General features: G+C 45.3%; 1 protein-coding gene across 1 annotated transcript in view; it reads right to left on the bottom strand.

Annotated features, from left to right (window-relative positions):
• Positions 1-291: 291 nt before the first annotated feature.
• The window catches only part of LOC140388171 (histidine ammonia-lyase-like), a 73,960-nt gene continuing 59,228 nt past the window's right edge, over positions 292-15,023 (bottom strand). Inside the window, exons 15-17 of the mRNA XM_072471930.1 lie at positions 13,993-14,101; positions 4,177-4,246; positions 292-2,565 (exon numbers count right to left, since the gene is read on the bottom strand). Coding sequence (XP_072328031.1) covers positions 2,527-2,565; positions 4,177-4,246; positions 13,993-14,101 — 218 coding nt within the window. The 3' untranslated portion in view covers positions 292-2,526. The remainder of the gene's footprint in view (positions 2,566-4,176; positions 4,247-13,992; positions 14,102-15,023) is intronic.

Genomic DNA, 15,023 nt, shown 5'->3' on the forward strand with positions numbered 1-15,023 from the left:
ACAAACATACAATCTAGCCCCAGAATGTTGTTGAAGGGTCAGGGAGCATGACTCCAATGAAATCACTGGGAGCTTGGATTATAAATATGGATTGCGATATGGACTGTGTGATTCCTGCCTTTAAACGGGACTATTGCTCTTCAAATTGATTCACAGAGAATATGAAATCTAAAAGAATACAGAAAGTAAATGAATTTTAAGTCGTTATCTATATATACTTAACATAAAAGTGATGTCTAATCATTGACATGATAATTAAATGGCACATGCCCATTGAGACACAGGCTCAAATAAACAAAGTCTTATATTATTTATTTATAATCTTGTTACTCCGATTTCAGCACACAAATAAACACAGCAAATATTAAAATCATGTTGTAGGGGAAAAATGGCAAATGCTGAGAATTTTGAAATCAAACAGAAAAACAGAGAATCTGACAACCAGAGAGCTTTACCATTCAGGAGCAGACCTGCCATTACAAGGACTAAAAGCTCTGACCAATATTCGCAAGTGTTTTTGAGGGGGGAGGAGCGGGAAGCTGAGAACTTTCGCAGCGCCATGTTGTAGCATTTCTAAACTTGCAGAAAGCATTTGAGAAAGTTCCACATGAAAGACTGCTGGTAAAGCAGAAGGCGGTGTGTAAAAACGGATTGAATTGGAGTTGTGGAAAGAATTGGGTTGGGGGGGTGGGGAGCATTGGGTTCAAGTGCTGGACTGAGGCCCGATCTAGAGGTTGGTCTCAGGGCCCTATTGGTTCATCTAAATGGCCTGAATTGAGAAACGCAATTAACTTTGGCTAAAATCGAAGATGATACAAAACCAGGTGGGGAGGTGAATTGGTCATTAAAATCAAATTAGGTGATAAAGGAATTATACAAATGTTGCACTTATGGCATATGAAATTTAATTCATTACAAGGAGGGTGAAATGTTGAGGGGGAGTGGGAGGCATGTTCACACAATAAAAGGTAGCAAGTTGTTCATAGATTCAACTGTCACTACATCAAATCATCACAATCGTCAAATGCAAACATGCTGGGAAACCAAACTGGCAAAACCTACCTGCGTTTATATAGCGCCTTTAACATAGTAAAAAGACTCAAGGCATTTCACAGGTGAGCTATCAAATAACATTTGCCAATGAGCCACATAAGGGGATATTAAGGCAGGTGATCAAAAGCTTGGCCAAGGACATCGATTTTAAGGAGCATCTGGGAGGGAGAGAGGTAGTGGGGTGGTGAGATTTGAGGTGGAATCCAGAGCTGAAGGCCTGGGCGGCTGAAGGCAGGGCCACTAATAGTGGATTGATTAAAATCGGAGGTGCTCCTGAAACCGCAATTGCAGCAGCTATCTCGGAGATTTAAGGGCTGGAGGAGATTACGGGGATAGGGAGGGGCGAGGGGAAGGCCTATAGGGATTTCAAAACAAGGATGAGTGTCTTAAAATTGAGGTGTTTTCTTTAAACAAAAGCCAATGTGGGTCCACAAACACAGGGATGACAAGGTGAGTGAGATTTGTTGTGGGTTAGGATAAGAGGCAGCAGTTTTGGATGTTTATGGAGGTGACTGATGGGAGGGTAGCTAGGGGCACATGGGGATAGACAAATCTCAAGGTAACAAAGGCGTGGATGAGATTTCAGCAGAAGATGAGCTGAGGCAGGGACAGGGTCGAGAGGTGTGAAGGAGGTGGAAATTGATAGTCTCAATGATGGCAGCTTAGTAGAGTGTATATGTGAGGCTATATGGTGCTGGGTCAGGTAACAACTTGAGTATAAAGACAGGCAAAGGAAGACAAAGGGAAACACTGTCAGAAGTCAAAATGACAAGGAAAGGTCGGGGAAAAACCCACGTGTCTTCAGCCTCCAAAGAGTAGTGATGAGAGAGGGGCTTCCTTGAAGTGTGATATATTCAAAAGGTTGGGAACAAGGCGAATTGGCTTCAATTTGAATTGTGATCATAGGAGAGAGAATATTGGTACTAATGGGGAAACGGGAAGACCAGGAATGATGTCAAAAAGAGGTGTGGGCCCCATACGGGCCTGCAGAGGTTCAGGTAAAAAGCCCATCACCATCTTCAAGTATGTCTAGTGATGGGTAGTGGCTTTACCAGCAAATGCACCCATCCTGATAATGAATATTTAAAAACAATTCCGGAACCATTCCAGAGGTTGTTGCTGGGATGGGGAATTTACAGTTTCTAGGTAAGGTCAGGTATGGTGGCCATAGTCCCAGATGACCATAGGCTGCTTTCCCCTTTGAGAGGGAAAGGCGACTGGTGGTGATTTAACCTGAGGATCACCACACCTCAGGCGACGGGAGAGTTTGAGGAGGAGCGACCTTCATGAATTAACAATTTCTATGGTATTAGCAGCTAAATTAGGTGAATAATTTCATTTTACTTGTCCATTTCAGCGATTAACATCTCACTGATGTTTCTAATCACACTGTGGTTGATTGTAGAAGCTCAAAATTTTTGATGGAATTAATGTGCTCAGTAAAGCAGATATCTGCACTAATGTTTAAGGTCATCAGTCGTGTTCCATATAGGGTTGTACTGCTTGCCAAACCTGTGAACAGAAATTATAATGAATAGACAGACCAACAATGACAAATTAGTTAAGAATCACTTTGCTCTGCCCGTCTCTGGGATGAAGCTGAACACAAACCTCTCAGCAATTTGTCTAGCAATTGCTCAAACACTGCTGTATATATTGGAGATAGTGGGCTGGATTCTCCGATTTGGAGATGATGTCCCCACGCCGGCGTGGGAACGGTTACGCCAGGAATACTGGCACAAAACAGCCATCGATTCCCCGTTTTGCTGGGGGCTAGCAGGAAGTTAGCGTAGAGCACCCGGCTATAGCTGCCGATACGGCCTGGAAAATTGCGGTGTCCTTGGTCGCACACGCACATGGCGACGGCCTGCAGCGGCCGCAACATGCTTCACGGCGGCCGGCTCGCGCGCCCCGGACCACCCCACCACAGTGCCCCCAGCCCCGAATATGTCCACCCCTGGTTGCGGATCGGCCCTCCCCCAACTTTGGCAGCGCTGGACTGAGTCCGCAGCCGCCACGCCGCGTTCCCGACGGGTGAGACTACACGTGTCCCGCGCCGTCGAGAACTCAACCGGTCGGGGGCGTAGCATCGGGGGGGCGCATATCAGGCAATGGCCTGAGGCCATGGATACTCGCAGAGTACGCCCCTTTGGAGGGGGGGGGGGGGGGGGGAGCATCGCGGAAGTGGCGCCACCTCCGATTCTGTCGGGAATTTGGATTCTCCGGCCCGTTGCCGAACGCGATTTCAGCGTCGGCAACCGGAGAATGCAACCCAGTGTGTGTTGTCAGACTAGCCAGCTGAAGGAGGGAGATACCCTCATAACATTTAAGAAGTATTTAGATGTGCACTTGTGATCCCAGGGTATGGGCCAAGTGCTGGAAAATAAGGTTAGAATGGTTAAGTGGTTGTTTTTGACTGGCGCAGACACAATGAGCCGAAGAGCCTTTTGTATGCTGTATGATTCTATATCTCCAAGGTTACACAGTATGGAGCTATTATGGGCAGTTTCAGTGATTCCCTATAGGATATGACCGACCTATTCTCTCAATGTAAATTATAATCTCCCTGCTACAATGAATCCAGTTATTCCCAACTCCAAAATCCACATAGCTACAGTGGGAGGCAGATTTAATAGGGGATTTTAACTCCTGTTATCAATTCCAGGTAAATCTTGCTTCAAAATTGAGCAAAATTAATTCTCAATATGGCATTAACTACAGACTGAAGAGCTGTGAAAATAGAAAATTAAAACACACTCATGCACAAAAGCACACAAACAAACACGCAGCAAAAACATACACACATATGCAGACACACAGAGAAACACATACACACACAGAAATACACATCTAGGTAAGGAGTGATAGGAATTCAATGAACAATGTAAGTCACTGATGGAAAGGGCCAGCAGGTAGCCTGACGGCAGCTTAATACACAAGACGGCTGTGACAATTAGTTATAGTTTTCTAACTCGCTGTTCAGACATATAAATATGGATTACATATATCTGGAAATGAAAATCAATCCACTCAGTCAGTACTAGACGATGGTAGAAATCTGTCCCATTGTATTTGACTAGTATTGTCTAAACATTCCCAGGGCCTGTGACTGTGATAACTTACCTTCCCTTCAATCAGCAACTTCTGGACAATTTCAAAGTCTGAGGTCATAAATCGGTCTCTAACTAAGGGTCTGCAAAGGAGAAATAGTATAAATCAGGAAAGGGAAAGTGAGACTGAGGACCGGTGAAAATACAGACATCTCTTGCTACTAACTTACATTTTTTACACTGGATTTATTCCTGAAGCATCACAGAATGTTTCTGTAAACCCTTTCATTGCACAATCATCATTGCAGATAGTCTGAGTGAATCTATTAAATAACTTCCTTAACTATCGAACGCGTGAGCAGTTAATGCTCCATAAACACTCTGGTCGGTGAGTTCAACCTCTGAGGGGCAATAATGAAAGGCATCGTTGAGGATGCACTGGATAGGGTGATGGGTCCTGGCATGAGTGGGTACAGATTAACAAGGGAGGAGCCCGGTTATTGATCACTGATAGCTGAAGGTTCAAATCTACTGTCAGGAATTGGCAGCCAAATTGAACAGGGCCCAGATTGTTTAGTCCAAAACTAGGGCTGCAATAATATTGTTAGTCACCGACTAATGTGTGCCCTGCCTGAAGGTGAGTCCTTGGTTCATTGTTTGCTGATGCTTCATCCTGAGCCATTTTCTTAACCAATTTTTTCAGAGGTGGTTTGCCATTGTCTCCCACTTTCAGGACAGGCAGCTTCCAAATCTACCTCAGCTGGAATGGACATCGAACCACAATGTTGATGCTATTCTCAACCATCTAAGTTAACCAGTTCCCTGAATATGGTTATGAGAAGGCTTCATTTGGAGTACTGCTTAACATTTCAGTAGCTCCACCTCAAGGGGGAAATTATACATCAGAGAATGGCAACAGAAGTCATCAGGTTAAGGAGTTGGACTTCTTGCCTTCAATTTGGGTTCACTTCAGCAACAGAGACTTAAAGGAAATCAGATCCAGGTATGTGGAGTTATTTAAGGAATCATCAACAGGTAAGGACGAGAATAGTTTGAGCTGATGGGGTCAGATTGAAAGCAGGAAGCGAGGAGGGCACTTTTCTCGGAGGGAGAGGATTTTGGGAATGTTACTGAGGATGGAAGCTGTGCCCCTACAAGGAGAACAAGGCAAATGGGAGGGTATGGGAGGCAAGGCTCAGTATTTCAGAACATAATTTAACGAGTTTGGGTTGTGCCTGATTACCTGTGTGGGGCTGAAGAGGAACTTTTGATGGAAGATTTCGGCATTGGCTAGTGATATTTGTTTTTGTCTCTGGCAGTTGCTGGGGGCAAAGATGGGCCGCCTCATGGGCAAAGGATCAAGAAAAATATTGGGTGAACTTGTATGAGGCTGATGGCCACTTCTTGTCCCCAGTTAAAAACACACAAAACAGTGCCTTGACTTTACATTGTTACAATCACAATAGAGACTGATAGAAACATATCATAGAATTTACAGTGCACAAGGAAGCCTGTCGGCCCATCGGGTCTGCACCAGCCCATGGAAAGAGCACCCTCCATAACTCCACCCTTTCCCTGTAACCCAGTAACCCCACCCAACCTTTTTGGACACTAAGGGCATGGACAATCCACCTGACCTGCACATCTTTGGACTGTGGGAGGAAACCGGAGCACCCGGAGGAAACCCACGCACACACGGGGAGAACATGCAGACTCCGCACAGACAGTGACCCAAGCCGGGATTCGAACCTGGGACCCTGGAGCTGTGAAGCAACAGTGCTAACCACTGTGCTACCACGCTGCCCCAGCTTTAAAAAAGCTTTAAATAACTTTAGAAAAAGAGATGTGAATTTCCAGTTACTCGCTGCAAGAATGACACAAAAAGATTTTGTGTTTTAGAACTTTTACTGTAACAAATAGGGCGGCATAGTTCTATAACACTAAGATGAGTGGTAAAGCAAAAAGTGCAGGGGATACCGGAAGTCTGCAGAGGGATTTGGATAGGTTAAGTGAATGGGCTAGGGTCTGGCAGATGGAATACAATGTTGACAAATGTGAGGTTATCCATTTTGGAAGGAATAACAGCAAAAGGGATTATTATTTAAATGATAAAATATTAAAACATACTTCTGTGTAGAGAGACCTGGGTGTGCCAGTGCATGAGTCGCAAAAAGTTGGTTTACAGGTGCAACAGGTGATTAAGAAGGCAAATGGAATTTTGTCCTTCATTGCTAGAGGGATAGAGTTTAAGACTAGGGAGGTTATGCTGCAATTGTATAAGGTGTTAGTGAGGCCACATCTGGAGTATTGTGTTCAATTGTGGTCTCCTTACCTGAGAAAGGACATACTGGCGCTGTAGGGTGTGCAGAGGAGATTCACTAGGTTAATCCCAGAGTTGAGGGGGTTGGATTACGAGGAGAGGTTGAGTAGAATGGAACTGTACTCGTTGGAATTTAGAAGGATGCTGGGGGACCTTATAGAAACATATAAAATTATGAAGGGAATAGATAGGATAGATGTGGGCAGGTTGTTTCCACTGGCGGGTGAAAGCAGAACTAGGGGGCATAGCCTCAAAATAAGGGGAAGTAGATTTAGGACTGAGCTTAGGAGGAACTTCTTCACCCAAAGGGTTGTGAATCTATGGAATTCCTTGCCCAGTGAAGCAGTTGAGGCTCCTTCATTAAATGTTTTTAAGATAAAGATAGATAGTTTTTTTGAAGAATAAAGGGATTAAGGGTTATGGTGTTCGGGCCGGAAAGTGGAGCTGAGTCCACAAAAGATCAGTCATGATCTCATTGAATGGCGCAGCAGGCTCGAGGGGCCAGATGGCCTACTCCTGCTCCTAGTTCTTATGATCTTATAAACGATTGGAAAAAATAAATAAAAAAATCTCTAAACACTATTTTCTTTTTACAGGCATTTTGTACTTTAAACTACAGAAAATTATGTTCCCCTTTTCACTTGTTCTGATGACTATTTTTCCCCCGGCCAAGCCAGGTCAAATCTTTGGAATCTTTAGTTGGCTGAAGGATGCATCTCTTCAACTAGAGATCATCTCCCTCCCACATCTGACTCTTACAGCTCACAAAAAGCAAGCAGCCTTTTCTTTATGCTGACCACAGAAAACTGCTGCCTGTCTGATATTCACTGATTTGCAGGGAAGCCTGTAACCTGATCTTAAAAATGGTTTCCTCTGCCCTCTTCCCCATGGCAATGTGAAACACATTAACCTTGTATCTAGGTAGAAATGCTAATTAGCTATTCTTAACCCCAACACCCTTTCATCTTAGAAGTAAATGGACCGTTTAAAGAACAGCTGTTTACAACCTGATACCTACAGCACCTTTCTGGGATTTTGGAAGACTCAAGGTCTACTGATGGCAACATTCCCAGGTGGCATTGTCAGCTGGCGTGGGTACTGCCAAGGTGCCAAGCTAGCATTTTTTTGCACGCATGGCTGTTGGGTGGGTGTATGGAGGGGGCAGGCGGGTACTCTCCCATAGTGCGCTCATTCTGTGGGATGGACATTGCTTCGGGAGCCTCCGGGATCGGCCATTTAAAAATGGTGTCCCGATCCCTCGCTACACTGGAGAGTTCCGGCGAGTGGAGCTCCCCAGTGTACAAAACAGGGCTATGTGCGGCCTCAGCCATGAGTTCCCTGCTGAGGCCCATTATGCAATGCAAATAGTGTTGTATATCCATGTGCTTCTCCGCGCTGCGAGCACTGGGAAACACACGGCTAAAAACATTTGCTTTAGAACATAGAACATTACAGCGCAGTACAGGCCCTTCGGCCCTCGATCTTGCACCGACCTGTGAAACCACTCTAAAGCCCATCTACACTATTCCCTTATCGTCCATATGTCTATCCAATGACCATTTGAATACCCTTAGTGTTGGCGAGTTCACTACTGTTGCAGGCAGGGCATTCCACACCTTTACTACTCTCTGAGTAAAGAACCTACCTCTGACATCTGTCTTATATCTATCTCCCCTCAATTTAAAGCTATGTCCCCTCGTGCTAGACATCACCATCCGAGGAAAAAGGCTCTCACTGTCCACCCTATCCAATCCTCTGATCATCTTGTATGCCTCAATTAAGTCATCTCTTAACCTTCTTCTCTCTAACGAAAACAGCCTCAAGTCTCTCAGCCTTTCCTCATAAGATCTTCCCTCCATACCAGGCAACATTCTGGTAAATCTCCTCTGCACCCTTTCCAATGCTTCCACATCCTTCCTATAATGCGGCGACCAGAATTGCACGCAATACACTAAATGCGGCCGCACCAGAGTTTTGTACAGCTGCAACATGTCCTCATGGCTCCGAAACTCAATCCCTCTACCAATAAAAGCTAACACAGCATCGAGCCCATAGTATTTTGGTTTTAGGGGTGTAGAGTACAAGGGCAAAGAGGATATGCTGAACTCATACAAAACAGACCTCAGCTGGAGTATTGTGTACAGTTCTGGGTGCCACACTACAGGAAGGATGTGAAAGCTTTGCAGAGAGTGCAGAAGAGATTTACAAGAATGGTTCCAGGATGAGAAACCTCTGTTAGGGAGGCACGGTAGCACAGTGGTTAGTACAGTTGCTTCACAGCTCCAGGGTCCCAGGTTCGATTCCTAGATTGGGGCACTTTCTGTGTGGAGTTTGTACTTTCTCCCCGTGTCTGCCTGGGTTTCCTCTGGGTGCTCCGGTTTCTGCCCACTGTCCAAAGATGTGCAGGTTTGGTGGATTGGCCATGATAAATTGCTCTTAGTGTCCAAAAAGGTTGGTGGGGTTGCTCTGTTACGGGGATAGGGTGGAGGTGTGGACTTAGGTGGAGTGCTCTTTCCATGGGCGAGTGCAGACTTGATGGACCGAATGGCCGCCTGCTGCACTGTCCATTCTATGATTCTATGATTATGAGGATAGATTGGAGAGGTTGGGACTGTTTTCCTTGGAGAGAAAAAGGCTAAGAGAATGTTTGATAGAAATGTTCAAAATCATGAGGGGGTGGACAGTGTAGATCAGGAGAAACTGTTCCCGTTTAATAAAGGATCGAGAATGAGAGGCACAGATTGAAGTCATTTGCAAAAAAAGCAAATGCGATGCGAGAATTTGTTTTTCATATAAATGGTTTGGGGTCTGGAATGCACTACCTGGAAGTTTGATAGAGGCAGGTTCAGTGGAGACATTCCAGAGGGCATTAGATGATTATTTGAATAAAAGCAATCTGCATGGGTACGGGGAAAAGGCAGGGGAATGACACTAAATCATGATGCTTGTTTGGAGTTGATAAATTGCTCTTAGTGTCCAAAAAGGTTGGGTGGGGTTGCTGGGTTACAGGGATAGGGTGGAGGTGTGGACTTAGGTGGAGTGCTCTTTCCATGGGCGGTGCAAACACGATGGGCCGAATGGCCTCCTTGTGCACCGTAACAATTCTGTAATTCTGAATGCAGACATCTCGGAGTGTTGTGGGCCTGGAGAAAATTACAGAGACAAGGAGAAGTGAGGGATTCGAAAACAAAGATGAGAATTTTAAAATCAAGATCTGTCTGGGAGCAATTGTAAGTCAGCAAGCATCAGGATGATGGGGGAGTTATTGCCTACTCCTGCTCCTGGTTCTTACATTTTAAGAAAGAACTAATCCGTCGAATTCCACCTTCTAGCTTTTGGCCTGCAGCCATGTAGGTAACAGCACTTCAACCACAAATCCATGGTGTTCTTGATTAATAAGAGGATCAGGGGTTCGGGAGAGAAGGCAATGAGGAACAGTTCAGCCATGATCGAATGGTGGCGCAGACCCGAAGGGCCGAGTGGCCTAATTCTGCTCCTATAGCTGACCGGCTTATGGACACAGGCAGCAGAGATTTGGATGGTTTCAAATTTACAGAGAGTAGAATGTGGGAGACCAGCCAGGAATGTGTTGAAATAGTCGCGTCTACAGGTAACAAAGGAATGGATGAGAGTTTCAAAACAAAGAACATTACAGCACAGGAACAGGCCCTTCGGTTCTCCAAGCCTGTACCGGTCATGATACCAATCTTTGCCAAAACCCTCAGCACTTCCTTATGCCGTATCCCTCGATACTCATCCTATCCATGTATTTGTCAAGATGCCTTTTGAACGCCGTTAATCTATCTGCTTCCACAGCCTCGTTGGCAAAAGGCACTCACCACCCTCTGCATAAAAGACCTGCCTCGCACATCGCCTCTAAACTTTGCCCCACAGACCTTAAACCTATGCCCCCTAGTGACTGACCCCTCCTTCCTGGGAAAGAGTGCCTGCCCATCCACTCTATCCACACCCCTCATAATCTTGTAGACCTTTATCAGGTCACCCCTCAACCTCCATCTTTCTAATGAAAACAGTCCGAGGCTATTCAGCTTCTCCACATAGCTAACACCCTCCAGACCAGGAACAACCTGGTAAACCTCCTCTGCATCCTTTCCAAAGTATCCACATCCTTCTGATAGTGTGGCGACCAGAATTGTGCACAATATTCCAAGCGCATTCTTACCAAGATTCTATATAACTGTAGCATGACATGCCAGTTTTTATACTCGATGCCCCGTCCAATGAAGGCAAGCATTCCATATGCTTTCTTGACTACCTTTGTCCACATATGTTGCCACCTTCAAAGATCTGTGGACCTGCACGCTCAGATCTCTCTGACATTCTATATTCCTAAGAGTTTTAACATTTACGGTATATTTCCCCTCCATGTTAGACCTACCAAAATGCATCACCTCACATTTGTTCGGATTAAACTCCATTTGCCATTTCTCTGCCCAAGTCTCCAACCTATCTATGTCCTGCTGTATCCTCTGACAATCCTCAACACTATCTGCCACTCCACCAACCTTGGTGTCATCTGCAAACTTACTAACCTACAAACTTACAAACTTAGGGCAGCACGGTAGCGTTGTGGATAGCACATTTGCTTCACAGCTCCAGGGTCCCAGGTTTGATTCCGGCTTGGGTCTCTGTCTGTGCGGAGTCTGCACATCCTCCCGTGTGTGCGTGGGTTTCCTCCGGGTGCTCCGGTTTCCTCCCACAGTCCAAAGATGTGCAGGTTAGGTGGATTGGCCATGACAAATTGCCCTTAGTGACCAAAATTGCCCTTAGTGTTGGACTGGGTTATGGGGATAGGGTGGAGGTATTGGCCTTGGGTGGGGTGCTCTTTCCAAGAGCCGGTGCAGACTCGATGGGCCGAATAGCCTCCTTCTGCACTGTAAATCCTATGATATGATAATCAGACTGGCTACATTTTCCTCCAATTCGTTTATGTATACTACAAACAACAGATGCCCAAGCACAGATCCCTGTGGAACACCACTAGTCACAACCTTCCATTCAGAAAAACACCCTTCTACTGCTACCCTTTGCCTTCTGTGACTGAGCCAGTTCTGTATCCATCTTACCACCTCACCTCTGATCCCGTGTGACTTCACCTTTTGTACCAGTCTGCCATGAGGCACCTTGTCAAAGGCTTTACTGAAGTCCATGTAAACAATATCCACCGCCCTCCCCTCATTAATCATCTTTGTTACTTCCTCAAAAAAAGCAACCAAGTTATTGAGGCATGACATCCCCTTCACAAAACCAGCCTGTCTATCGCTTATGAGTCCATTTGTTTCCAAATGGTTATAAATCCTGTCCCTGAGAATTCTCTCCAATAATTTACCTATTACTGACGTGAGGCTCACTGGCCTATAGTTTCCAGGATTATCCCTGCTACCTTTCTTAAACAGCGGTACCACGTTAGCTATTCTCCAGTCCTCTGGGACCTCACCTGTAGCCAATGAGGATACAAAGATGTCAGTCAAGGCCCCAGCAATTTCCTCCCTTGTTTCAGCAGATGAGCTGAGACGGGGTAATGTTGAGCAATGTTAAAGAGGCAGTCATAGTGATGGCATCAATGTGAGGTTGGAAGTTCACCCCAGAATCAGACGCTCCAACCAAGGTTGCGAAGAGATTGGCTTAATCTCAACTGTTTGCCAGGGAGAAGGGTGGAGTCGAGAATGGGGTTTAGAGTCAGGACTGAAAACAGTGGTTTCAATCTTCCCAATATTTAATTGGAGGAAATTTGAAGACCAGATCCCATGTTCTTCAATATATCCATGTACTGGACTGGGAGCTGGAGTATATTCAATGAGGTTATAAAACCATATTCCTATCAAAACTGACTTTGTTTACTGAGTGGATGGAAACCACAGGATAGGTTTTAGTAAGACTGACAGCTATATTTTTAAGTGGACTAAACAACGGTTCTTAGCGTGGCCAAACATTTGCAGGACTTTGCCTCGCAAATTACAAAGCTATCAGAAAGGAAACGACCACCAAAATAATCTGCTTAAATGATCTAAATTCCCTGAACTACACACGGATATCCAGACATAATTGGTTTATTTAGGTGTGTACAGACCGATCAGTTAAACTCAGCACTTTAGACAATAAACCCTGGCTGAGGAGGGTCTCCACCACGGATCAGACAACTCACTATAGTAAGCAATTAACACAAACAATGGACCTAGAGTGAGGGTTTCCCAGTTTGCTGTGACCATATTTAGCAACTGTCTAGATTGTGGCGGGAGGTCATGTGGTAGCAAGCCAAATCTTTAAGTTAAAAAGAAACTGCTTTTCAAGAGTGTGCCAGTCACAGAGTAAGAAGTCTTACAACACCAGGTTAAAGTCCAACAGGTTTGTTTCAAATCACTAGCTTTCGGAGCACTGCTCCTTCCTCAGGTGAATCCTGAGGAAGGAGCAGTGCTCCGAAAGGTAGTGATTTGAAACAAACCTGTTGGACTTTAACCTGATGTTGTAAGACTTCTTACTGTGCTCACCCCAGTCCAACGCCGGCATCTCCACATCACAGTCACAGAGTGTGAGTAAGGGCAAAAAGAGAACCTGTGACCCCTCCCTCTTTCTCCAGCCATTCTACAAGCGTGCCCTGCTTGTATATAATCAGCCAAGCACCGCAGGCGCCACCTTCAATGTAAACCAAACAGCCACTGACTACAGGGGAAAATCCAGAGATCACCCGTCAGAACCACGAAAAAGCATTTTAAAAAGCCTAAAAACATCCAACACATTAACCTACAAGATGCACGTATAACCAATTTTCTTTTACGCACTCTTAAATAATTTAATCTACCCTGACTGCTTGTAATCTACCTGTGTGTGTGAGAGAGAGAGACTCTTGGGTATTAAAGACCAGAAACATTATTTTGTTTTCTTTTAAAACTTAACAGAAAACCTGTCTTTGTGCGTCATTTACAGTCACAGCACACTCACTAAATTGACAAACAAATCCTTTTAAAAACACCTTTTGCGATCAACCGAGTGGCAGAGAATGGAGCAATCCTCTCCGTTGAGCTGGATTCAGTGAGCTGCAACAATGGCTCATCCATTTCCTACGTGAGCCATGATTATTAACTCTTTGTTTTACCACGTGTCTTACTCTGCCCAATTTTTGTTTCTATTTGTCGAAGACCACTTTCATTCTGTATATCTATTCTGACCAGCAGAACACGGTGGCACAGTGGTTAAACCCGGGACCCCAGTTCAATTCCAGCCTCTGGTGATTATCTGTATGGAGTCGGTTTTCTCTACGTGCCTGCGTGGGTTTCCTCCGGATGCTCCGATTTTCCCCCACATTCCAAAGATGTGCAGTTCAGGCGGATTGGCCATTCTAAATTGCTCCTTAGTGTCCAAAAGTTAAGTGGGGTTACAGGGATAGGGTGGGGGGAGTAGGCCTAGGTAGGGTGCTCTTTTGGAGGGTCGGTGCAGCCATGATGGGCTGAATGGCCTCCTTCTACAATGTAGGAGTTCTATGAAATTCCATGAAAAAAGCGCTGATTCCTTATTCTACAGATTTTAGTGCGAGTAGAATTCATAACTTACTTCACCATCAACCGAATCAGCTGATAAACCTTTTCCAGTGGTTCCGTTGTGTGCAGTGGTCGCAAAAACTCCAGCCCCTGGCACGCAGCAAGGAGCTCAATAGTAAGCACTGGAAGAAAATGGTATCCACAGGGAGTTAACTTGGTAACTGGCAATCAAAATGTTAGCTCATCTAATGTTGCATTTATACTGCTTCTTTAACTTTCCAAGAAATATTAGCAAGAACACTGAGCCCAAGGAGGAAATATAATGACAAGTGACCAAAAACTGGATTATGATTAAATGAGTATCTTAGAAGAGGAACGAAAGGTTTAGGAAGGGAATTCCAGCATGCAAGTGCCTGCAGCTAAAGGCATGAATGTCGATGATGGGTTAAAGGAGATGGGGGTTGTGCAGCAAGTCAGAGTTGGGGAAAGACAGAAATCTCAGAGGGTTGGAGGATGGCGATGGTTAGAGAGTTAGAGGAGGACGAGGCTGGAAAGGGATTTGAACTCAAGGGTGGGGCACCACTGGACTGGGAGTCAGTGTTTTACTTGGTCTTAGGATGAGGCCGATGCGTTTATTGCCCATCTCTTGTTGCTCTGATAAGGCAGTGTTACAACTGAGGATTTTGCTGGACCGCTCTGGGGACCTGGGTTCAAATCCCACCACAGCAGAAGGTGAAATTTGAATTCAATAATAACATGGAATTAGGACTTCCGGGGGCGGCCATGGAGTGAGTGGTCGCTTATTTGGTAGCTCCTGCTCGTGGTGGACCTTTGGGACCATTTTCCCCGATTTCATAGATTATCATAGAATTTACAGTGCAGAAGGCGGCCATTCGGCCCATCGAGTCTGCACCGGGTGGTGGATTTGATCGGTTTGTGGTGGATTTGATCGACAAAACAGGTAGAGGAGAAGGATTCCCCACCAGTGTATGGATTTGTGGACCAGAAGTGATCTGAAAAGGAGAGATTGTTGGTCGAAGATGGGAGTGGAGTCTGCAGCACAGGAGAATATAATGGAGGGTCAGGGGCCGAAACTGCAGGCCC

The sequence above is a fragment of the Scyliorhinus torazame genome, chromosome 13 (assembly GCF_047496885.1).
Source record: "Scyliorhinus torazame isolate Kashiwa2021f chromosome 13, sScyTor2.1, whole genome shotgun sequence".
In the NCBI taxonomy this organism is placed as follows: Eukaryota; Metazoa; Chordata; class Chondrichthyes; order Carcharhiniformes; family Scyliorhinidae; genus Scyliorhinus; species Scyliorhinus torazame.